We start from the raw sequence: 27,796 nt of genomic DNA on the forward strand, positions 1-27,796 counted from the left end.
GTGGAGTTTAGCAAGAATCTATAACTTCTAAAACCAAGGTGCTCAGAGCAAAGTTCGAGCTTGAAGCCCGTTCGTCGAAAATTGGGTTTTTGAATCATCCACCCACTCATTGACTGTCTTGCCCGTTTTTCCACAACACTACCTTGCCTATTTTTGGTCATACTTGGTAATTTGAAAACAATTATACATACTATGTATTTGCTCACTTCGAGCAAATAGGTGTCCTAAGCGTTGTACCTAGCTAGTTGGTTTCTTTTTCATTCGCTATCGAATAACATACTGAAGTTTTTTAAAATCTCTTCAATGAATAGAATTTATTTAACTACGTTCATTATAAACGCTCCCGCAAAATTGCATCAATTTTCATGTCAAGACTGTTTTGCGATTATTCACGGCTGATTTATACTGCTTCATCGTTCCTGTATTCTAGCTTATGGTGTATTTAATGTTAATTTTTCAGAAGCGTCATGTCTAATGTTTAACTGTTTAAACTAAATGTCCAGTTTTGGATGAGAGGTAAATGAGATGCTGGCGATTTCATCCAAAAATCCAAATGATCAAGAACTTCCATTGCAGAACTCAGACTCTTTAAAACAGAATCTACCAAGTACAAATACCGTCTCGAGTTTTCCTACTTCTGAAACTGACAACGCAATTCAGATACCGCAACCCCAGTTTTCAATATCATCACAGGCGTTCAGTATGTTTCTAACCAGGTCTATTGAAAAAATCGCTAGCGAACGCGAAACCCGTAAGTCTCACAATTCAGCTGTAAAAAAGGCATGTGAGGAGGCTCTCGTCTTGTTAAAAGAACAACCACAAGTGTTACTTAGCAGTAAACTCTCGTCAACCAACGAATTTAGCACACATCTTCCACCTCTAAAATCAGACTGTGGTATATTGTTGAGTGATGAAAGACTTCTTCGTCCATTCCAACTGGCCTGCACTATGAAATCACCAAAAATTGTCAGCACAGCAGTCGATTCGTTGCAGAAGTTAATTGCTTATGGTCATATTCCAAACACAGCTGTTTGCTCTTCTGGAAAAGTTCGTATAATCGAACAAGTTGTAACTACAATATGTTCATGTTTCCAAGTGAGTCCTAAAACTCATAATTTGTATTATCAATACAGCTTATTTTCGGACCTTAGTTATGCTAATATAACGTTAAGTTAATCAGTAACCAATAACTTGTATTGTTTTTATGACTACCAGAAATCGTTTGCATTTGCCTATCGATAATACTCGATGTGAAGTATGTATATCTAACAGGATATATGGTTAAGATATACATATAACCTATGTATTCCAGATTCCTTACATCAAAAAGTAATTTCACATATAGTGCTTTTACATGTCTCATGTTCATACCAAACAAAACTCTCTGCATCCACTAATCCTATTTAAGCCTCAAATCTCATATATTTCTACTCAAATATTAGAATAGATGTTTTGAGCCATTGAATCTGTTTTAAACTTGGAAATAATTAGTATTCTTAAGCTTTATATGATCGGTGTAACTCACATCTACAACATTTTATGAAAGTTCTTATTTTTCCATATTGTTTCTCTAAGCACGACCACTTTTCAGAGCAATTATATTAGAGTATTTTGTCAATTTTTTCACATATAGGGTGTACAAACTGATGATGGCATTCAGTTACAAATTTTAAAGGCACTTTTAACTGTGATCACAAGCTCAGTCGTTGAAATTCATGAAGCCGATATCCTTCTTGTTGTAAGAACTTGTTATAACATTTTTATGGCAACAAAAAACCCAATTAATCAAGCAACAGCACGTGCAACTCTTACACAGATTATTAGTGTATTATTTCAACGGATGGAACAAAATGCATTCGAAGCAGCGATTGCAATGAATGCACATATTTCTCCTAATTCTGATTCAACTACACCAGATGAATGTAAGAAGATTGAACAATTACCTTCGGAAAATTCAACAAAAATATCATTTGTAAATGAATCGGATTCGCGAAAAGTAGGTTATTTCCCGATCTAATTAGTTAGAAAAATCCTAAGTTTAGATGTAACTGTTTTGTTTCTGATGTAATTGCTAATTTTCGGCGAAATATATGCACACTATTATTCTTTTGATTTTCAGATTATGATTGGTCTTCACTCTCCTCGTTGGTTGCTAAAAGATAGCGATTGTTGTACACATCATGTAGTGTTGACCAAAGTTTGTAAATTAATTCAGTGCCACTGTTGAAAGCAGGAATAAAATTTTTTATTTAGGAGTGGTTTTCAAAAAGGCGTCAGTTTGAGAAACAAACAAGTGGAGAGGAGCATTAGAGCTGACAGGAAGAAATAATTTCAGAGAAACTAACTTCTGGATACGTTTCAGTCATAACCTAACTCCAAAGATTTTCGTTGAATGATTTTAATATTGATTGTCAACAGGTTTTTATAAGTAGTTATATTCCAATCAATAGTCATCTTTCGGTTGTCTGTCACTTAATGTAGGGGATTAAAGCGGTAGAAAATAATATTTTTACCGAGTAAATGAGTATTAATTTAAGTCACTTTTACAATCAGGATCTTAACTTGATAAACAAGATGTACTTTACATTTTTACTTATTCATATATCATCCTATCATACTGACTGTTTTGTACACTATTTCTCTGAATGATTAATGGCCTTGATGATAATAATCTTTTTTTTCCAGTGAGTTAAACATCAGATTTAAAATATAAACAATTTTAAACACATTGGTGCCATGAAAATGGCGAGTAAAGCCGCTTGCGGCTTCGCGAAACGTCCCGCTTACAAGCACTGGGTTTCTTCTGGCTCCTTACAACTGATGGAAGCCCGTCGGTCTACTCCGGGTGACCGTGAGTTTGACCACAAACGAAGGCTGTTACGCAATGAAATCGGGCAAAGCTTGCGTAAGGACCGAGAAGCCTGGTGGTCGGAGCGTGCTAATGAGATGGAAGCAGCAGCTGCATCTGGTAACTGCTGGAAGCTCTTCCAACTCATCCGAGCCACTGGCAGCAAGAAGTCTGGTATGAGTGAAACAATCTACGAGGATGATGGGATGCCAATCACTAACATCTCTCGACGTCTTGGACGATGGGCGGAATTTTTCGAAGGGCAGTTCAACTGGCCTACTGCTCCGGCAACATCAACCAGTTTGTCCTGCACCCCATGGCCGGTGACGACTGATCCACCAAACGAGGCGGAAGTCCGCAAGGAACTCCAACTCTTGAAGCGCTACAAATCACCTGGCCCAGATAACTTACCTCCGGCTCTTTTTAAAGATGGTGGTGACTTTCTGGCTAAGGAACTGACGGTGTTGTTTGCAAAGGTTTGGGAGCAAGAAAGTGTTCCAACATCATGGAATGAGTCGATAGTTGTCCCTATCTTTAAAAAGGGTTCACGTTGTTCCTGTAACAACTATCGGGGGATAAGTCTACTTCCGATTGCGTCCAAACTATTGGCTTCTGTCATTCTTCGTAGGTTGTTTAAAACCCGAGAACGATTGACTCGCGAGGAGCAGGCTGGTTTTCGTTCTGGCCGAGGATGCATTGATCACATCTTCACCCTCCGCCAAATGTTAGAACACCGTCATACTTATCGCAGGCCAACAATCGTAGTGTTTCTTGATATCAGGGCTGCCTTCGATTCGTTGGACAGGACTGTTCTCTGGGATTGTCTTTTGAGGAAAGGTGTGCCTGAGAAATTCACTAACATCTTAAAGGCCCTGTATACGAACACCTCAGGCAGAGTAAGGGCATACAACCACCTTTCTCCCTTGTTCCATTCGAGCAGTGGGGTTAGGCAGGGTTGCCCAATCTCACCATTCCTCTTCAACTTTGCCATCGATGACATCCTGGAAACAGCTCTGATGGATGTAAGTAATGGCGGTGTGGATCTGCTGCCTGGAGAACGACTTCTCGACCTCGAGTATGCGGATGATATTGTCTTACTGTGTGATAATGCCCAAGGCATGCAATCCGTACTTAATCAGTTGGCAATCAGTGTCCGCAGGTACGGCATGTGCTTTGCACCCTCCAAGTGCAAGGTACTCCTACAAGACTGGCAGGATTCTCATCCTGTACTCACCCTGGATGGTGAGCAGATTGAAGTAGTTGAGAAGTTCGTGTATCTAGGTAGCTACATAAGTGCTGGTGGTGGCGTGAGTGATGAGATTGATGCACGTATAATGAAAGCCAGAGCGGCTTATGCCAATCTGGGCCATCTGTGGCGCCTTCGTGATGTTAGTCTGGCTGTAAAAGGTCGGATCTACAACGCGTCGGTGAGAGCAGTTTTGCTCTATGCTTGTGAAACCTGGCCTCTCCGAGTTGAGGATGTTAGACGTCTCTCTGTGTTCGATCATCGTTGTCTCCGAAGGATTGCTGACATTCAGTGGCAACACCATGTTAGTAATGCAGAGGTTCGGCATCGTGTGTTCGGGCGCAGGGACGATAATTCAATTGGTGTCACCATCTTGAAACACCGACTTCGGTGGCTTGGACATGTCTTACGAATGTCGTCCCAGAGAATTCCACGTCGTGCATTATTTGCCGACTCTGGGACTGGTTGGAAAAAGCGGAGAGGAGGTCAGTGTATGACATGGTGTCGTGATATGAAAAAAAGCTGCAAAGGGCTAGCTTCTGTTGGTCCTTCACGACTCCCTGTCTGGGATCCGAGAGATGGTGCAACACAGTGGCTAGAGACGTTATCAGATATGGCTCAGAATAGAAGCCAGTGGCGATCCTGCTGCAACCTTCTTTTACTTTCTACATAAAGAGTGGTTCTAACTTTCTTAACTGAAAGAGTCTTCTGGTTGTACATTTCAGTCCGCCTTATCTTTTCATCCCTTCTCTTCCTACTTTCATTATTTTGTGTGGCGCATATGTATCTGGTGCCCTTTTGTACCAATATATATGTGTTTAAATAAATAAATAAACACATTGGTGTATATCTTCCTTTACTCTAATGTAGGATGAAAACAATACTGGTGAGAAATTACTAAATGGCGATACCCATATCAACGGTTGTGTCTCCCCTGATGCTGACAATGGTGATATACCTACGAAAGAAGACAAGGATTCTGAATCAAAAGTTAATAAAATCGTTGAAGACATTCTATATGAAATAATCAAAAAAGTCTCAGTAGATGACGAAGACGATAGTAATTCTCTATCATCATCGCTTTGTATACCAAATTCTGAATCGCTACCTGATATATGTAAATCATCTATAGATTCGTCACGTTCTTCATCCATTTCAATTTCGGTAAATACTAGCCTTAATCAAGAATGGTCAAGTGGTAGTGTCACCCCCAGTATTGTTAGTGCCACTGCTACAGCTACCAATAACATACATGAGTCGGATTTGAAAGATCCGAATTCTACATTAGTCATGGATAATAATTGTGAAGTTGTCACTTCAGCGCATGTTACACAGAAGGATGCATTTCTTGTTTTTCGTAGTTTATGTCGTTTGGCAGTGAAAGATTTCACGGGTTCAGACTCAAATGATCCTAAATCACATGCTGTTCGCTCAAAATCTCTGTCACTACAATTATTGCTTAATTTGTTACAACAACCTGGTCCGTTATTTTCAACGAGTGAAATATTTATAGCTGCTATTAAACAGTATTTATGTGTAGCTTTATTTAAAAATGGTACTTCACCAATTGTGGAAATATTCGAGTTATCTGTTGCTATTTTTCTTGCCCTATTAACATATTTCAAACCGCACTTAAAAAGACAAATCGAAGTATTCTTCAAAGACGTCTTATTACTCATTTTGGAATCATCCAAGTCATCGTATGGACATAAATTAATTGTTATTGATGCATTGAAACGTATATGTGGTGATGCACAATGCTTAGTTGATATTTATCTAAATTATGATTGTGATTTAAGTATGGCGAACATATTCGAACGACTAACAACAGATTTAGCTAAAATTGCTCAAGGACGTTATCTGGTCGCTGAACATGGTAATAATACATCGTCGTCAAGTCAGCAGCAACAGCAACAAATATTACGATCTAGTGGTTTGGAGTGTTTAGTACTGATTTTACGTTGTATGACTGAATGGTCTCAGGAGCTTTATATTAATCCAGAATCCCAGTCGTTTTTAGGTTCTGAACCAATGTTGGCCAATAGTGGCAGTAATACTAATACAGCAGAAAATGCCGGTGTGGATGGTAGTCATAATATGACTTTACTAGGTGAGTAGTTCCAAACAATATTTATACATTACCATTACTTTATACGATATATGTGACTCGATCGTCTTGGAATTCAGCTACCACTTTCAGGACTTCAAGTTAAAACCATTTATTAGTTCAGTCAGTATAGCTGATTATTATAAACTGACCTTCCTAAGAAATGTTGGTCATTGGCCCAGAGAAATAGGTCTTTTCGTTATCATGTGCTGTTAGTGGAACTGTGCTCCCAGCCTAGATACTCGGTTTCTGTCCATTTTTCATAACATCAAATCCACAACACGTACGTCGGTTTGAAAAGGTGATTATGCTATTAAACCACTAACACTCGGGATCACCCACAATGGTGCAATTAGTTGACGATTCTCATTTGTTTATGTCAATTATTTACAATCTTTCCAGGAACCTAGATTTTTTACCTTGATTTCAATATTAACTGAAGTGAATCTACTGTAACTTTTGAGATGAGTGCGGTTTTATTTAAACTATGTAATATGAATGCATTCACATTTACTGGTAATATTAAGGTACGGGTGAATTTACCGGTATATGTACTATTAAAGCACATGAAATAACTCCTTTAGTAAAATTATGTCTACATGAATTTAGGTCTCTTAAAACTATTCATCAATTACGAAAAACCTACTGTTTGTAGAACGGTATTACGCAACTGTAATAAAATGTTTTACGACTTCTGGCATCAAATACATATTGGTGTATTGTATGGGATCATTCACATTCTATAGACACATGATAAAATAAATAATATTCTTCTACTCATTTCGAAGTAACAAAAGCAAACAGATTTTTAGTTTTACCGTGTATACTATTCATTTGTGTTTATATGTATTCTACTCAATTTTTAAACTTATTTTAACCAAGCACATTTATAGTGTATGGTAGTATGGATGGAATCAACTAGGTTTTCGTTTAAGAGCATTTGTATATGGTATTTAATTTATCCTAGTATGGCTAGTGTTTTTAAAAATAGCACTAAAATATGATAACAGCTGACAGTAATCAGTTCGCCATTCAGATTGTTAAAATATGTTTCGTACCATAGAGAATTCTTCTAGAAGCAATGTTAGTTGAGGTTAAGTAGACGCAAATTGACCACTAGTAATACGAACAAGAATAGAATGTCAGACCATGTTGAGACTGATTCGCCAATGTGGTCGCCACCATATACCTTGAAATTGTCTTACTTTCTATTTCTTCTGGCGGCCGACTGCATGATGAAGACCTCCACATCCCAAGGGAAGCACGGAATACAATGGACATCCAAGTCACGATCTTCAATACGAACATCAACACAGTTCTACTGAATGGAGCTGAAACTTCGCGAACCACTACAACCATCATCAAAAAAGTACAAGTATTTATAAACAATTGTCTACGTAAGATACTCAATGTCCGTTATTGTCCGAATACCATCAGCAACAACCTACTATGAGAGAGAAACAAACCAGCTTCCATCAGAAAAGGAAGTTAAAAAGATATTCTAAAAGTGGATAGCACATACATTACGGAAATCATCAAACGGTATCACGAGGCAGGCGCTAGCTTGAAATCCTGAAGGGAAAAGGAAAAAAGGAAGACCAAAGAACACTACGCCAGGTATTGGAAGCAGACATGAAAAGAATGAATAGCAACTTGAAAGGATTGTCTAGGACAGAGTTCTAAGGATAATGCTGATGGGTGGCCTATGATCTTCTACGAGGGGTAACTGGCGTAAGTAATGTACCTTGAAATGCATCTGAGTGATTAGATTCTTGACGTATTTTACTTTTATCCAACATTTTGGTGTTAATTGGTTTTTCCTGATCTTTTCTCTGTCTTTCACTTCTAAACATAATTGTAGCTATATTTTAATATGTAAATATTATAATTAATTATTGCATATATGTTCTTATCAAAATTAGGCGCTGTTAAACCTTATGATGACCCTGAAGCATTTGAATCTCGCAAGGCACAAAAAGAAATTTATGAATCTGGATTAGCATTGTTCAATCAGAATCAACCTCTTCGTTGTTTGCAATTACTGCAAGAAAATGGATTGATTGGAGAATCTGTCGAGTCAGTAGCACAGTTTCTCTTAGTTGAGGATCGTTTGTCAAAATCACATATCGGTCATTTTCTCGGTGAAAATGAACCATACAATCTACGCGTTATGTATGCATATGTTGATCAGTTTGATTTCACTGACAAAGATTTCGTTTCTGCTATGAGGTGAGTTTATTGTCTCTTTCAACTTAAGGATTAATGGATCAGGATTTCGTTGTGATATTCAGTTATCAACCATATGTGTTCTTAACTCATTCTATTTAATTCAGATTTTACTTGTGAAGTAGTATCGTTAATGCATAAATATATGCTCACATAATAAGTATGGTTTATTGTCCTACTAAAGAATGTGTACTGAATGTAGTAATAACACTTCCTTCAATATTTTCTTTTTGATCATGGCTTGTAATTGTTAAAATATTCGGTCATTTCATTATCATTTGATTCCTTAATGCTGTTTGTTGCATCATAACGTTCTAGACATGTTTACTACTTACTTGTTTTGTTAATGTGTTGCTAACCATCATTATTTCCATACAAGTCAAATGTGTAACATGTTAAGTTTATTTTGTTTTCTCTTTCAAATTTCAATGACCAACATTTATATGAAATTCAATTTGTCAATACTTTATTCGATTATATGTACGAGATTTTTTCCCTTTCGATTCGTTAACTTGAACATAAAACTTCTAAATATAGACTCATGAAGATATCAGTTCACTCAACCTCATTTCAAGTTGCATCACAACTGTTAAGGGTAATTGTTAGTGATAGCTAAAGTGTGTAAGCATATGTGTAACTAATTGGCTTATTATAATTTTTGTAATTCAAGAGATAGTTTATTATTTTTTTTAATTTCCAAGTTAAGAATAAATAATCTGTACATCTCTAAATGAAATGATTTTTGGTCAGGTAACTTGTAAACAGATAGATAAGGGGACGAAAGTCCTTCATTTTGAAGATAGTCTTAATCCATTGATATCAACTGGTGAATATTAAAAACGAAGAATCATTAGACAGCTGTTGTTTCGTCTTATTTTGGAACTTTGCTACGAGATAGAAAATCCTGAAATCGATGCTCCCTTGTGAGGTTGTTAATGCATACTGCTGACGAGTATCAAACTAGGACAAAACAGCTGTCTGGTTTTCCATACTTTTCAATAGTCCAACAGCTTATATTAACTGGTGGTTGATAAAAAAAGTCAATTTCATAACAAATTAATAAATTGCTTTACCTAGTTAGATTGTTTTATTATTTTTTGCATTTTAATCAAAAGGGAATTTTTATCGGGCTTTCGATTACCTGGTGAAGCACAGAAAATTGATCGACTTATGGAAAAATTTGCTGCCCGTTATTTTGCATGCAATCCAAATAATGATGTGTTTGCTTCAGCCGATACTGCATACGTTTTGGCTTTTTCAATAATCATGTTGACTACAGATTTGCATAGTTCTCAGATTAAACCACATAATCGTATGAGTAAGGTAAGCACTCCATGAAGTAATTTCTTTTAAAAATATTTCAGCATATCTCATTTCATTTTTTTTAGAATCCAGTGAGTCACTAGGATATTATAGAAATGTATATTCAGTGCCTTATATTTGTTTGATTAACCCTTTATTTCAACGCTGAATATTATCAAGGCTTATTATGAATGAAGTTTATCTTGAGAATTTGATACATTCGTGTAATACATTTAAAACAGTTGGATCACACATTTATTATTGATTTACAAAAGTTGTTGATTTCATGTCATAGTGCTTATTGATGCCAACGCTTTCGTGCTAAGTAAGCTTTGTACCTTAGCAGTTAGAATGAGTTAATAGGTTCTAAAACATGTTCATGGATTTTCAGCTGTTTTTTTGTGACTTCATCAGTTTAAGAAATTTCTTTTGTTAATTCTTATCATTTGAAGATTTACTGAAATATAAAAGCGAAATGAGAAACCACCATTCTTGAAAGATGTACTCGCTGAGTATCTTTATTATTATTCATACGCATACATAGTACACTAAATCAATTGATCAAACCTAGTAACTGTACAGGAAAAAAATGAGAAAAACCTATTTATTTTATTCAAATTAATAATTTATATTTATTACCATAAAAATTCATTATAGTTCAGTGTAATTCGATTGACTACCGACTAATTGATGATTTTTTTGTCATTCTATCTTATTATCAACACATTTAAAAGGAGGATTATATACGCATGAACCGTGGTATAAATGATAGTCAAGATTTACCAGAATCTTACTTAGCTCAAATCTATGACGAAATTGCTAATGCTGGTATAAAATTGAAAGCTGATGATAATGTTACCAAACTTACAAAAATTTCTACATCAACTGAAATCAGCCCTAAATTAGATAACCGACGACAAACAGGAGATGGAGAGATTTTAGGAGATTCTGTAAGTTTTTTTTCACAAATAAAAACAAATAAACAAATAAAAACTAATTTACATTGACATCTTTGTCTTCAATGATTTGCATAGTTGAAATCATGAGTCAATTGAAGCTAGACCACCATCGAAAACCTGGAAGCACTGGACGGCCGTTTCGTCCTATTATAGGACTCCTCAGCAGTGCGCATCCACGATCCCACTCTCGCGAGATTCGAACCCAGGGCCTACCGGTCTCGCGCCAGAGCACTTAACCTCTAGACCGCTCAGCCGGCATCCAACGGTGTTAATGTCTATGATTCGATAAACGTTCATTTTTTATGTTAACTACGTCACTTGTATTTAACATAATTTTTCCTCTACTTTCTTAGACTATAATACATCAAGTGATTAATTTATAATGATAATATTTTGAAACTAATATCTAGGTTTTATTTAAAAATAAATAATTTTTATAGAGTGAAATTTTATGAAGACAAATTAATTGGTAGACATTAAATATTTCTTATCGTTTTACAGTTATTAAGATAGTTACCGAAGTTTGAAACAACATCCTAAACTATGTTTAAATGTGGTTCACAATATAGATTAGTTAGAATGTAACGACTCATCCACTTCTCATCTTTTTATGGAGTAGAATTTTACAAGATTTAATTTGATGAATTTTATGTTGTTAAAATGAAAGAAAAGAATGTTGATCGACAAATGGATTGCAATAATACTGAGCATAGTCAAATGATGCCTACTCACGAGATCGAGTTAATAATATAAGTTCCCAATAAACTAATCTTAGAAGACAAGATAAATTTCTAGCAGAATAGTTTATTCCTAATACAATAACATATCTATATACAAAATGTTACTGACGATTTGTGAAAATCAATTTTGTAGGTGAATAACTATCCAACCATTTAAAATTTTACCGATTGTATCACACCGATAAGATGCACTGTTGTTAATATAGTTGACTAATTTTTTGTGTCCCCTAGTTATTGTTCAGTATGAGCTATTTATCCTCTTTTTCCATTAACGGATTGCATTGATTCTCTTTTGCTCTAATTGTATGAATTAATTTTTTTTGGAAACAAATAAAGTTTTCCGAGACGAACTGTTTACTTATTGACGTTGAGCACTCTATGCTCGACAACCTAGCGACTAGTTTAGGAAATTCATTTGTCAGTAATTAAATCCTTCTAAAGATGAACATCAATTGGAGAACTATTGAAAAGTAAACAGAACTAGATAATTTTTGTGTAAAACTATTTTGAAGAAATCTCGTAGTTTAAGTCACTCTTGACCATACATGGGAGATGGAAGCTCAGGAAATACAAGTATCTTAGAAAGAGTTCAAAATCAAAACAGAACAACTGTCTAGTTCTCTCTGATTTTCAGTGGTATTTCAGCAGACTTAAGTGCATAATGAGAATAAACTCCACAAAGCTGTTCGACCAAATTATTGCCGAATTATTTTTAGGTTGCCTTCATGACAGATTGGTCTTAATTGAAGGTTCTTTTCAGAATCAGGAAATTTTGAACATATGTCTCGCTCCAGTATGAGACTTTTTGACAGTGCGCACACATGACCACACTAGGGATTAAACCAAAAACTTACAAGTTCCATGGTAAACGCTTAACGATTAGAATCAGTCAATCAGCACAGAGCGTGGTACATATTTGCGTTGGTTTAAATTTTTATAGAACAGCACAATGAGATGAATTTAAAAAGATGGATTGTAAGGGAATAAAATAAAGTGCCAGCAATCATATTGAGAAAAACTGAACATTAAGCCTATGGCCATTAATGAATGAACTAGTTCTTTTTAGCCAAGTTAGATATTTTTCTGAAAATTGCTATACTTTGATGTATTTGTTTAATTTTCTGTTTACCATCCTGCCATTCTAAAGTACAGAACGAATAATACTGAATTATTATTAAAGAAAAAAATGTTCTTCGTGAATAAATATTTTTTTTTACGTGCCTACAAATACACACAGTTGTGTGTGCTTCTCACATTTCTTGTAAAAACAAATAAACATGAATTAAATAAACATTTAACTATGGTTACATTATCAATAACAAGGTTAATATCGAAGAAACATAATAATCGAAAAAATCAACAAAATAAAACACTGAATTAATGTTTATTACTTACTACCTGTTTGACATTTTGAAAGATTTTGTTTTTATCCAACAGTGTGACTAAAGTCAGCTTGTATATTTGTCATTAGTTTTATGATTAAAGTCTATTTTCGGTGATGATAAACTAATATTACTTTTGTCAAAAATGAATAAATTTGTAGATTCTATTTCATTTTCAACATTGTCTGTAATTTAGTCGGTAATTAAATTGTATCAAGTGTTATTGATCGATCAGTTACAATATAAAATTGTTAGCTAGAATAAAAAAAAGTTTATGTGAAACACAAAATGGTCAATTAATAAAGATTATCAGTGTATCTATTATTTAACTGATCTAGTTCACAATCTAATCATATTAGTTATTTTGAATAGTCTCAGAAAGATTATCAAAATACCTCTTGTTGATGGTTCCTGACTTCAATGACATTATCTTTTTTAATCGTAGCCATCATCATGATATATTCCATATAAGTAAATATCAACTCATTACGAAAACCCTACCTCGAACTGAATAATTTTAACAAACGTCGTATGCTTACTACTAGTAGTGGTTAGTTTACGAATTTATAGTGAGATTTCTTTACTGATGTTATTCGATCTTTTGCAGAGTGTGAAAAATAACACCGATCGCGCTGGATGATCATCATGTTATATTGAGTAGTGATTAAATTTGGGATTGTCTACCATTAGATTTCAACTCAATAATTTAAATATTTAACGAATTACAGTTTTCTTAACTTCTCGTATTGAGTTGAAGGTGAGATACCAATATCTTATTCAGGATGTTGGTGGATATTGAATGACTGCAAAGTAGTTTAGAGTTTGACCGAAGTTGTTAAAAAGAGGTTGGAACCTGGAAACTTCGTTGAAACTATTGTGGTTTCATCAACAACTTACCTTTCTCGTTTGGTTGTGTGATATAGTCATCAGTTTGTGTACATCAATCATCCTAGTATTCTATCAGTCAAGTGCTTTATCATAACGTTGGACGATCCCTTTCTAAGCCCCTTTGTTTGTTGTAAAACAACATCGCCATGCATGCCGGTTATTCATAGGAATTACATTCTCATGCCTCGATACAGTCAACAGTATGACCTCATTCTCGAACCTGAAAATTGTTGCTTTTAGTCATACCGTTTGACATCTTAAAACCTCAATAAAAATGTGTCCGTGTGGAAAAAAACTATTGAGTCGTTACATTATTATGATAGCTAAGACAAATTTCAGTTAGAAAATGATAGAATAATGCAAACCAATCATTTTAACATGTCCAGTGATACCAGGACCGTTACACAATCTATTGTAGTCAAATTTTTGAAAAGGCTGATATGCCATTTCTTCAAATTTATGGAACTCAATAAAGCCTATATCCTGGAGTGCATACAAATAAAATACTTAATACAAATTATTGCGTCAGCTTTCATGTTATTCAACTTCACATTTAATGTGGCTGTTTTCTATTTCCTATAACAGGTTTAAGCCAAAAAATGTTTAGTGTCTACTGTGAAGTATAAACAAGTCGAGTAATGATGATAATTCATCATCAATATCTTCTCATTGTTCATGATTCTCTCTTCAATTTTAATTTCTAATTGTGTAGGTAATATCTGGTTCATCTGAATTCACCTGTGCAACCCATTGTGAACATGTTCGTCCAATGTTCAAACTAGCATGGACACCGTTTCTGGCCGCATTCAGTGTTGGATTACAGGTAATAATATTTTGAAATTATTAACCGCACAGCTTAAAGCGGATACTTTACTTTGCTTCTTTTTATGTTAAAATGATCCTATATGTATTATCCCCACTGCTGAAGATAGTGTTTGATGTCATTTGTTTAAATTTTACAGTTGTTACTATTCAAGACTAAAGTGGCCGTTATATGGAAACTTATTTCTTGAATAAGTATCTCGGTACTGTTTTGCATTTTAAAGTTGATTTTATTGTAGGATATTATCATTGTTAATATCATACGTCATCCAATTGTCTAGTATCACTAACAATGTTCACACAGTTATTTGGGATGTGGTTAAATATTAAACGCCTCAAGTTTCAACCAAATAACATTATTCCCATATCAGCGAAACACTTTTGTGTATTTATCGCTTTATACTGACGATGTCTTAATCAATGGTAGTTTACACTTCGATTCGACCGTGAAAATTAAGGAAACATTAGAATATAACTATTCAGCTCCACTGTACGTAATTTTTCTGAGTTAAACTAAGCAGTTAAAGAGAAACTTCAGTTTACTTTGTCAACAATTTATCTTGTCAAGCGAATTTTCCCCTAATCTTTGTATGGACAGATTTAATTTCCGAACCAGTTTTTTCCTCGGCACATGCAACCAATTTTTCAGCCTAATCAACATCCATGTAAGCCTCAACTATTTGATTATAGATGTCTCTGAAGCATTCCTCACCTACGATGGGATTCAGGTAAATATTATTAAGGTGTGACACAAGATGCTATTTAAAGCTGACAGGTCGATTGGTGAAGCCATCAATTTTCTCCATCTGTGGAGGTTAAGACATTTTGCACAAGCGTAGTTACCAACTACCTAGACTTGCAATACTTGCTGACAAAGGAATAGGTTATAAGAAAGCCATGAATGTAAAGATTAAGACATGTTATTAGTCTATGAGATCATTAATGACTTGTCTGACCCGTGTTGTTAGTTGAAAACTTCCTGGTTAGAGCTTTAAATGTAGAAATAGTTTACAAGTGCAAGTGGCAATTGACATGATCTGAAATCAGTCAAAATTTCTCAGATTCACTTATTTCTTATCTTCTTTCAAATCATGATCTCATTTGTTTCTTTTGAACCACATTTCTATTGTTTGGCTCATCACTTATCTACATTTCGTGTTTTGCTAATTCCTTTTCTCAATGTATTGATGTAAGGTGTAGTAACTTAGACTTATAATACACATTTATGCTAGGTTCTACATTAGCTATGATTTACCTGACTAATAATAATATTCGTAGAAAATTCCAGAAGGCTCTATCAGATTAGTTCGTGCTATAAAATATTGGTGGTACCATTAGGTTAAGATTACTTATCTAGATATGAGCGTGAACGTAATCTAAGTAATGTATCATATCTAACTTTATGGTAATTTCAGTATAAAAGTAAAAACTAATTTTTGTTTCAAATTATTTAACATTATAAATCTTGTCTACACTTTGTAGTTATTTATTACTTAACTTATACTATAAGTTAAATTCTTTGTATAGGATTTATCAATCTTTTTAAAAACTTATTCTTTTACTTACATATCAGTTTTTGACCAGAAATTTTTCTAAACTGCTGTAACTTTGTTAAAATGACATATTTCTTATTATAATGTAATATGAGTTTAGAATTTTTATTATTTCTTAAGCGTATCCGAAAACTCTCATACATTTCGCTATTTCAAAGGCTAAAATGATAGTATTATCAAGCGCTTACTCAGTAGTTAAGATACTCAACTTTCAACCCATATGTTACAAGGTTATATTATACTCTGTCTATTTTTCGCGGCCGATTAGTTTCACTAGCTCGCACTCAAAAAGAATGTGACCTTGTCGTTTCAGACACAGTTAGTCTCAGTCATTTTAGACTTTTCAACTTTAACCCGTGGCCTATTGTCTTAATTTTCAGCGTTTGTATTGTTATATATATAATTCTTTCAAAATATCCTTATTTCCAATAGGATTCTGACGCAATGGATGTAAATCATCTGTGCTTAGAAGGTATTCGATATGCCATACGTATAGCATGTATATTTCATATGGAATTAGAACGAGATGCCTATGTACAAGCACTAGCACGGTTCACACTATTGTTAACAACATCACATGTAAATCCTACTATTACAAGTGGAAATTCATCAGGTATAAATGGAAGTAATAATCAGAATATTAATTCTCGTCGTCCACGATCTGAGAAGATTAATACGAATGCATCGTCTACACTTAGCAATGCTTATACAAATGCATTAGGATCAACTACTAATCCTGCTTTATCTACTCCGGAAGCGATGAAACAGAAAAATATTGATACAATACGTACATTGATTACAGTTGCTCAAACGGATGGTAATTATTTAGGACGTGCATGGTTAGAAATTCTACGGTGTATATCTCAACTGGAATCAGCACATTTAATTACTCATGCCATTTCATCGACAAATGGATTAAATACAAACAATCCACATACTGTTAACCGTTCAACACATTTCAGTAAGTTTACATAAATTAATTTTTCTTCATTAAATGGTCTCTGGATGTAAATCAACCATACTTCTGAATACATAGAATAGACATTGAATTGACCTGTTCATTCCAATTTTATTTGAAGTTCAGTATAATTCTATACTTGTATTACGCTAATCATTGTGCTTTCAGGTTTACTCATTACCAATTGATGAGATCTTCATGAATAAAACTGTTGATTAGGTCAGATAGTGACGGTAGATATTTTATTTATGAACAGACTATTATCAATATTTCTTGGACTGAATATTCCTGTAATCACATCATGGATTCCAAGTAGAGTCTTGTATATCAATTTGTGTCGTCGTCCTCTGTATACCATGTATCATCCACTGCCTACTTCATTAAATCCCATTATATTAAGGAACCTATGAGCCATAGAATATTTAGTTAAGTACTTAGCTGATTCTACCATCCACAGCGTTTCACATTACATACTGATAACGCACGTAATGAAGCAAATAATTTTTAGATGGATAGTAACTATTTACTGTCCTTTGTTTACTCAGTGCCTAATTTTTACACAAATATTTACTCGTCCTGACGACAGTTATTATAAATGATTTCATATTTTGGTTCTTGATTGGCTATCTAATGCAGAACTGTTGCTATTTTTTGTGTTTATCGGGAAACTTGATTCTTCTAAATAAATATTTTCTATGTTGTTTACAACTCTAGTTCACAGCTACTTTTGAATATCTATATATATCACCATGGTTTTTTCTCTTTCATTGATTAATATAAATTTCGCTAATTTTTGAGAGCCATGACAACTGGTTTTTATTGTTTACAACAACACGGCTTGTTCACCACACTACTAATTGTTTATATCTATTGATGTTTTTGTATACAAAGTTGGAAGTATCTCTTTAATGCTTGTGATGTACTCTTCCCATAAATCGTTAAGGACTGATGCCCATTTGTTAAAAAATAATCTATTTCAAATCATATTTTTACGTTTGTGACCTTCAACTTAAATGGTTAGTTGCTGTGTATTTCCTGTCGACTTAATGCAAAATAAAAACTATTTTATAGTCGTTTATGTTTTTTTGAGATATGTTATCCACTTTATTGCCAAATTATGTTCTATAGGGAGGTGTCTTGGTCGTTAATACACTCATCCTTCAATCAATAGGTCATCATTTTGAACCCCACTCCACTCTCTAGGACCCCAATTAGCCAATTATGATGAACTGATAGATACCAGTTTTGTACAGATTTTTTCCATACTCCGGGACCATTTCATAGTTTTATCACTTATCCCCTTTTTCTAACCAGTCTCAGTGTCCATAAATGAAACACGATTTGGAATTCGCTGAGACGACATTCGTGTCACATATTCAAACCATCAAAATCAGTGTTTCAAGATAGTAACATCAACTGAATTACCACCACTTCAGCGGTCTCTGTTACAGATTACTGAAATGATGAAATTTCTAATGCATTATTAGATACTCGAAATTATAGGTCCTAATAAGTACATACCGTAGACGTTGTGAATACGATTACAATGAACCTATTGATCCACAAAATTATGTTTCTTGGTATTGTCGTCTACTTTAAAAGTTCAAATATAAACTGGAAAGAAATGAATTTATTGATACTTCTTAATTACTAAAAATTCGTACTGGATAATAAAACGTAAATGTTTGAAGGGCATGTAAACTTCGATATATCACAGCATTCTTTATAAATATTTATTAAAGTACTCCGTTTTACTTGTGCATCAAACAAAAGAAAGCATAGGCTATTCTCAATTTTTTCAAATGTATATTCATTTGGTAGTTTTGAATAAAGCTAATAGGAAATTACAGTGGTAAAGATGTATTCATTTTGAGTGATCTTCAAGCCTACAATTTAGATGACTATGGTTGTCTTTGGAATAATAATAATAATATGCATTGGCTTGCAAAATATACTAATAGCTTCACATTAAGGAGTTTAAGAATGACATTTAAGAATTTAATTCATATGAACTAAACTAATGTATTTACTACTAATAATAAGCTATTGTCTTCTTTCTAGCATTGGTCATTTTGGTTAGAATCAGGTGATTTTCTTTTTTTTGCAACAGTTACTCTAAATAATGATCAATTTAGTTAAAATAAACCATTGTCAAACATATATATATAATTTCTGAACTTATTTTGAATCAGTCGATACAAATAGATTAACCCAGTACAATTATTGTAAATCAATGATACTAGTGACTGATAACATCGATTATTTTTCCCGAAGCGGAAACGTTTTGAAAGCTTATTAAGAACAAGATTATTCCAGATTATATGTATTCGTTTTTTTGTTGATAAAAGTAATTATTAACTAAATATTTGCTATTTAAACTAATTTTGTCCAATCTAGTTTTCTAGTTTATTCGTAGAGTAACGATACATATAAATTTGATTTAACGTTTAGAAAACTACGGAAAAGGTGGTAGTGTAGTGAACAAAAACACGGGTGGAGACAATCGAATGTATTTGATACGAAAATTACAAACTATCTCACTAAAATCTGACAACCATACAGTAAACAGTTAATTTGCAAAATAACAGTCCATTGTCTCAATCTTGACTGCTCCTTCAGCAAATATCAGTCCATCTTCTCTGATTTCATTGTTCATGCATTTTCATACCAAGCGCGTTTCGTTTCAGTTCTTTCCTTATCAATCTAGTGAAATACATTCTATGCCTGACTACCACCATATACTACTTATGTGGATATAAGTAACCCACACCACAGTAGCACTTGAGAGATGTTGTGTTCCAATTTGGAATACCTCAATAAACTTGGAAGTTTGGTGATACGTGTTGCTTGAAATATGCAGTTTTCCTATAGGTGGCTACTATAATTATCCTTTGCTGATCATATGATTTTGTGGAAATATCTTTCCAAGATCTAGAGTAGCCATTAAATAGTTACTTCCTATTTCAAGGATTGAATTTCCTAATTCCAACGGATACCAAGCTGAAGTATCTAGTTTATGGTATTCAATTTCTTTCACACTAAATTTTGTCACTGTCTAATGTTACTTGAATGAACAGTAAACGTCATCTTATATCGAACAGCTATCTCTTTCTTAGTGCGCAGTCAGTCCTACAACAAAATACATATCCTTAGCTGCACAAAACTGAACTCAGTGTCATAAAAACTCACAATAAATATGTTAACATTCTGGCACAGGCTTAGAATCCAACAGTCCATATTTGAAATAGTTGAAATAATTTTTTTTGGTAATTCAGCGCAATTGTCATTCAGTTTTTTTGAAAAATACAATTTATATTGTTCTTATATTTCAAGCTATAGAGCATGTGTTTACTAGAATAATTTTAATAATCTAAACTACTGGATTCTGAGTACTATTTGTAAGAATTGATAAGCTTGAATACACGGTTGTATATGTGTTTAAATGTGTAAACACACATAAATATTGGTACAAAAGAGCACCAGATATATATGCGCCTCACAAATCTCATTCGATTTGTGTGAGGGCTGTGATAATTCCCGGGTGCCCAAATCGAAGCATGTGGTTTTCTTAGGGGTCACATCCGAAGCCTTTGACCTAAAGATCTGATCCACATGGCAGTAGAGGATCGTGAGGAGATACAGTCCCATGGTAGCCTGTGACCAACGATTGATTCATATGCCATTTGTTCCCTCAGGATACTGGAGCCCATGTGCACCATTGGTTTGGAATCAGGGTTTTCCAACTCCCCTAGGTGGACTCACCGTGTCCACTAACCCGGTTAAAGCTCCGGATATTCGCTTTTCGTCCTCTCACTTTCGTAAGCCAAACCCCCGCCACGAGAAGGCAATAAGTAGAACTTCCCTGGCAGAGGCTATATACGCGTGGCCATGTGAGCACTTCGAGTGGTAGAACGGACTCTCTCCACTCTCGGCTGTACCAGGGCATTTGGAGGCAAATATGTGATTATTAATTTTGAATAGAAACGACTTATTTCTCATTAACTTCTAAAAGTACTCCAAATTCTTTTGATCCACCGTTTTTCTAAATAAAAAATATTCGTTTTTCATATTTTCATTTAATAGAATGCATTAAGCTATACAATTTAAATATTAATTCATTTTAGATTCATATAACAATTCTTATAACCAAAATACAAATGAATTATCTACGGTTACTTCATTAACAACAGAAAATAGTTCTATTAAATCAAATAATTTAATAGCATCTAGTCCAACAGTTACATCTAATCATTTTGTAAGTTCTAATTTAAATGAACCTGTAGCACCAGGTAGTTTAGCGGCTTCTATTGTCGACTCTAAAAAAGCTGCTGTTTTACAAGAAGTAATGGGAGAGACTGGATCACAGAGTGTGGTTGTTGCTGTTGATAAAATTTTCACAGGATCAATTCGTTTAAATGGTGATGCTATTGTAGAATTTGTAAAAGCTTTATGTCAAGTAAGTTTATAAATAATTTTTTTTAACTTTTCTAGTATTATAGAGATAGTTTAAGTTTAAATTAATTTACTTACTCGGGTGCTAAGGAGTAAACCGGTTTAAGTGTGACGGCTAGTAATATTAATATCCGATTGGTCAAACTGAAGAAGGCGAAGTTCGGGGCTCGAACCATGAACTTCATGTTTAAAAGTTGAATGCCATAATCACATAGCCATCACTCCACCATAAAATATGGTATAGTATATGATGTCTTTTTCTGAAAAATATATTTGTGTTTTGAACTTACCATTGTCTGATTATTTCTATTTTACTGAGAACATTTTTTTAGAATTTCGTGACTCGCCAGAACTTCATCGTTAAAAGCACCCTTCAGTTTTTTTGTTCTTTGTAAATAGTGATCTTAAAACTAACTAAAGGATTCGCCTTGAATTACGTGATCATACCCTTTTTATCTAAGCACTTTTGGTTTTTACACTAGCTGGATTGCTTTCATGAGATAGCATCATGCCCTGAAGATCGGATTTAAACCGGTTTGATAAAAACTAACTTTCATAACGTAAGTTGTTAAGTTTCGATTTAAATTCTGCCAGGGAAGTTTTTGATCGTATTGTAATCTAATGTGATAATGGTAAAATACCTCCTCATCTGTTATGCATCCTACAGTTATTAGTACTACAAGATTAGTTCGCCTCAAAAAATACTTATCAGTCTGTTGTTGAAAAGTCAATCAGATCTTTATCTAAAGCCTGAACACAAGTAACCGACTTCAATATGTCAATATTTCCAGATATACTGTACACTACATTTCATCAATATATATATATATATATATATATATATATATATATATATATAGTGTTTATTTCTTATTACCATATGGTCATAGGTTAGTCAGGAGGAATTAAATCTTCCACAAGCAAGAACATTCTCACTTCAGAAAGTTGTTGAAATTTCATATTATAATATGGGTCGTATTCGATTACAATGGTCACGTATTTGGGAACATATTGGTAGTCATTTTACTACAGCTGGTCGATCAGTTGATGAAGATGTTGCTGAATTTGTTGTTGATTCTTTACGTCAATTATCAGTAAAATTAATAGAAAAAGGTGAATTGCCTAATTTTCACTTCCAAAAAGAATTTCTTCGGTAAGCAGCTTATTAATTAAATAGTAAATATAAATTCTTTTTGTCAATAAGGCAAAAATTTAATGGTTATTGTTCCTTTTTTGTAATTAGTCTTACATCACAAACATTAATATCAACTTTTCTATCTTCAGTCATTAATGATTTTATGTATAGACAATACTGTAGAGTTCAAAACACCAAGACGAAATAGTTGTTTAATGTTCTTTGAATTGCACTGATTTTCTAATTAAAATTTATTTCACTTTGACTAATATATCTGCATAATATTGATAATTTCATATCCTTTGAATAAAATAGTTTAGTTATAAAATTCAGCTTTCTTCGCGTTATGAAATATGCACTGTACCTTTCATCGCTACTAGTGGGCAATGCCTGTTACCCCTCGTGGAGGAGCATAGGCCGCACACACATCGCTACACGAACAATAATGATCAGTCATTATCTATTCGCTATACCAATGAATATACAGGCTTACTTACGTACATCTGTTACTTCTCGTAGAGGAGCATTGGCCGAAAGCACTAGATAAAACACACCTATTGTATATTGAAAAAGTTGGGGATAACCTCAGCCAAATAAATATTCTATCATCTCTTAAGAGATATGATTATTGTCTTATTAGTTCTAAAGTTGACCAAGTGAGAGTCCCTTGAAATTTGGTCATTTGTTTTTCTCATCATGCATTTAGACACATAACTGAATAGCATAATTAGTAAGTATATTATTCTTCATTTATTTATCTCCTTGTTTGAGTATGAAACAAAGTTAGCTGTCTACTAGCAATCACCTGACTGGAACATATAAAATTATTTGGGATAATTTTATTTGTTTATAAATATTTTAAAACAATTAAAATTGGATCAAAAAACTGACCACGAACTTATCATTTAAACTTCTGACCTCAAATCATGTTTAAAAAGTTTGTAGTTTAATCTGAATGGTGTTTTTTTGTGCTAAAAAGAAATTGCTAACAATGACACTAAGTAATGATCTAATTTTAAATACATCCAATGTCACTTGTTTTTAACATGTGATCTTTTGTACAAATCAATATCTGTGTTATTATTCTTTTTTCCCGAATGTAAGTCACGTTCATACGACACTGAAATGTTAAAATTGCTCCATTTTGTTTTTCAGTTTCTCTATTAAGATTTTGTTACTATGTAATTTCTTTGATAAACCGGATATTATGTATTTGTTTTCTTGCATAGTTCATCTTTTATCTAGAAATTGTTTTGCTACAACTTTTATGTCAGCTGACATCTGTCATGTTCGTCCTTGGCAATGATAGATTAAAGATATGTTTAACGCCTATTTTTGTAAAATATGATTGTCGAATTATCAATAAGGGACATTTTAGCCTCTCTCTCTCTCTCCCTCTCCCTCCCTCTCTCTCTCTCTATATATATATATATATCCGCACGACAAATTTTATCTCAAAGGATTATAAAATAGCATTACTATAGTACCATTCATAGTGACTAGCAATGAAAATTCATTTAATCATCATCTAAATACGTAATTTACCATAAATCATCTAAAGTTAAGAATATAAACGATTGGATTCCAAATCACGAGTGCAAATATAATACGGTAACAATGAGATAGGAGAGCTTTGGAATCGTTCCTTTATTGGGTCATCCTTGCTTGTTGTTTAGTAGGAGCAGTTGGCTTGGTTGAAACGACTGTTTAGTGCTCTTTCGATTCCTTATGGCTTTTCTATTGATGTCAGTTCTTGGCACAAATCATCTTCCTGTCCCGTTTTTCTCTTTAAAATCCGCCTGTGATATTATAAACTTAATTTTGGTTACCGTAGGGTTAGAGGATTTTTTTGGACATTGCCTAACTCATTTCTAACAGTTAGGTAATTTTTTTCTTTTTCAAGGCCGCAAGCAATAAATATGCTTAGTTGTTATTGCTAGTTAACAAATATTTATTACCTATACAATGATTATTCAATATCTTACTTGATTCAATGAAAACAAACTGAAATATACCAGACTATTTTATTATTAATGAAATTATCAGAAGGGGTTATCACCGGCTCAGTGATCTATCGGTTAAGTGCTCTGGCGCGAGACTGGTAGGTCCTGGGTTCGAATCTCGCGAGTGCGGGATCGTGGATGCGCACTGCTGAGGAGTCCCATAATAGGGCGAAACGGCCGTCCAGTGCTTCCAGGTTTTCGATGGTGGTCTAGCTTCGATTGACTCATGATCTCGACTCTATAACATTAATGAAATTATTGAAAATTTTCTCACATAAATGTTTTATCGGTACTTATATTTATCATTTGTTCAGTTTATTTATTTTTTTATATATTTTAGTCCTTTTGTAAATATACTGGAAACTGAACCAAATGTCAGTCATAAAGTCCAAGATATGATAGTTCGGTGTGTTTATCAATTGGTTCATTCACAATATTCCAATATACGTTCTGGATGGACAAATATTTTTGCTGTTCTACACTTAATAGCATCATCTTTAAATGAAGCAATAGTTGATATGGCATTTGAAACTTGTCATTTTACTGTGAAAACTGTTTTCAAAGAACATTTACGTATTGTCGTTGATGCTTTTCAGGTAGACAGATTGATTTACTTTCTTAAAAAAATAATACATATAAAAATCACTGTATAGTAGGCTAAAGGTTAATATTCATATTTGTTGTTTATGCATTTCATAATCATGATATTTTGATATTTTAAAATACATGGTAAGATTAATTACGTGTGAATTTATAACACATAATTCAACTGTTTAATTTGTTTTATACTTATCGGAACCATTGGATTATTTGTTCATTTGACTGATGTGCAGATGTAGTTAACGTATCTGTTCACAGTTTGTGTTCGTTACCTGCTTTTAGTTTCTACTTTTTTTGAAAAAAAAAGATCAGAATTTTGACAGTTGAAATTGCAAGTCCATATAAACTAGATCACTATTGAAAACTGCAAGCACTAGACGGCCGTTTCGTCGTAGTACGAGTCGCTTCACCAGTGCGCATCCACGATCCCGCACTCGTGACCCGAGCTCAGTACCTCCGGTTTTTCACGATAACGCTTAACTTCTAGATCACTGAGCTGGGATCCGACAGTGTTAATGTCGAAGTTCAATCAATTCATGATCTTGCGCAACCCTTCATGTATTAGCTGAAGTAGATCACTGTTTCTGTCCTACACGGACTAGACTCCACTAGCTTAGATCAACTTGTGAATCAACAGTGAAAATACCACAACCTCCACAAATCCCCGTGCTGATAATAAATCAAAAGTGACTGAAATTCAAATGTACAAAACAATGGATTGACTAGTAATTATCAATTCGCGTAGAGGAATAACTCCATAGTTGTCGAAATATACTGGCTGAAGCTGAAAAGATATTCACATTATTGTCAGATAGCCTTTAATACTCTTCTGTTTTTCCTTCTACAGAATTTTATTTAAAAAATCTGTCATTCTGTACTTGAAGATGGTGAGGTTTTTTTGTAATCAATTTGTCTTTTGTACACAATTTCAAAATAAGCGAATTCATATTTGTAACTGATTTGTCAGACGTTCAACGTGTTAGCTGAATTAGGTGATTAGAAACGTTCAGTTAGTTAGTTGAATGATATTAAATTTTGTAGATAACTTATCATTTAGTTACTTATGGTGTATCCATTCAAGTCATTGATTAAATATGTGTTCAGACTATCGTTTTTCAAACCGTCTTTTTTAAAAAAAACTAATAAGCCGCGCTTTGATTCCTTTTTATTTGTTCTTTTTTCTGTATGTTTTGTATACAATTTTTAGCCTTTAGTAAAAGCATTAGCTGAATTTGCATGTAATCCTCGATTTCCTGACACAGCTATGGAAAGTATTCGTTTAATTCGTATTTGTGCATGTACAGTAGCTGAAAACGAAACAGTGTTTATCGGTCTACAAAATCCCGAATTTCCTATTGTAAATAATAATAATTCGATGGAATTACCTAATTCTGACTTGAAATATGTATATTTATTACCTGAAGATGATCAAATTTGGTTAAGAGGTTGGATGCCCGTACTATGTGAACTATTTCGTATAATAAATGGGTATGTTATTTATTTATCTATTTGTAATTTACTCTTTTTTGTAATAAATTGTTCAACACTCTCTGCAAACTATTTGTCCTAATAATCACTAGTTTTGAGAGCTAATTTCCCGAGTCCTAGTGATAAGCTGTAGTTAGTCGAACTTGGACATGCCGAAAGGGAGAGTCTAAAAAGTATGAATGGTAGAATTGAGTTTTGTATGCGAACTGTCAAACCTCAGGACGCAAGTCAAAGAAAAAGCAGTGAGCACACTAAGGTAATGTATTCGTAATTCGAATAAGGCTCAAAATCATGTACAAAGTAACGATCGTTATATACAAACACCGCAGATAGTTACCCACTAATGGAAATGAATGACGGTTGAGCAATATCGCTAATTGATTGAAGTTAAAAATACAAACCATTGGATTCAAACTCAAACAATTTAAAGGTTTGGGACTTGACAAATGACCAAAGGTTCCTTGGCTCGATTCCCGATGAGGTCATAAATGCGCACTAATGAGGAGTCCTATACTGAGATGAATCAAATATTCAGTGTTTCTCAGTTTTAAATATAGTTGTCTAACTAAGGTCAGTTCATGATGTAGACTATAAAACCGACCAATTTTTAATGTTACGTGTATGTGATCAATTTTTGTTAGAACATTTTTTTAGTTTCTTTAACCAAATATTTTGTTCTTTATTTTTCTAACATTTTTGTTCTCGTTTTAACTGGGGTTTATGCTCTGATATTTCAACGCAGTATTGTCTTTTTTTGATGAACCTGACATTATTTTGCACGTTTATTCTACCCCGAAAAAGAACTCACTTGATTTGCTTATGATTGATATTGTGCTAATCTTTCCATCCATTCTGCTTCCTGGCTATTAAGAATAGTCATGGGGCTACTTTGGTAAATGATGTAAACATGTATTTTGACCAATGAATGAATCAAACTCTCAATCCTTGTTTTTCACATACTACTGTATTATGCAGTATGTCATTGTCAGAACTTTACAGTTATTTGTATTACACGATATTTACCGGCTTGTTTCTTTCCTCTTTTTTTTCTTATAAAAAACAATAAGTGTATTGCTGTGTTTTATGC

General features: G+C 33.7%; 1 protein-coding gene across 1 annotated transcript in view; it reads left to right on the forward strand.

Annotated features, from left to right (window-relative positions):
- Positions 1-525: 525 nt before the first annotated feature.
- Positions 526-27,796, forward strand: part of Smp_135280 (putative brefeldin A-inhibited guanine nucleotide-exchange protein) — a gene marked incomplete at both ends in the record, with an annotated part of 39,456 nt that continues 12,185 nt past the window's right edge. The window contains 13 exons of the mRNA XM_018789679.1: positions 526-1,095; positions 1,634-1,996; positions 4,965-6,204; positions 8,124-8,430; positions 9,543-9,750; positions 10,464-10,679; positions 14,411-14,521; positions 16,506-16,686; positions 16,831-17,034; positions 21,156-21,487; positions 22,374-22,636; positions 24,962-25,217; positions 26,429-26,709. Coding sequence (XP_018655097.1) covers positions 526-1,095; positions 1,634-1,996; positions 4,965-6,204; positions 8,124-8,430; positions 9,543-9,750; positions 10,464-10,679; positions 14,411-14,521; positions 16,506-16,686; positions 16,831-17,034; positions 21,156-21,487; positions 22,374-22,636; positions 24,962-25,217; positions 26,429-26,709 — 4,532 coding nt within the window. The remainder of the gene's footprint in view (positions 1,096-1,633; positions 1,997-4,964; positions 6,205-8,123; positions 8,431-9,542; positions 9,751-10,463; positions 10,680-14,410; positions 14,522-16,505; positions 16,687-16,830; positions 17,035-21,155; positions 21,488-22,373; positions 22,637-24,961; positions 25,218-26,428; positions 26,710-27,796) is intronic.

The sequence above is a fragment of the Schistosoma mansoni genome, chromosome W (assembly GCF_000237925.1).
Source record: "Schistosoma mansoni strain Puerto Rico chromosome W, complete genome".
Lineage (NCBI taxonomy): Eukaryota > Metazoa > Platyhelminthes > Trematoda > Strigeidida > Schistosomatidae > Schistosoma > Schistosoma mansoni.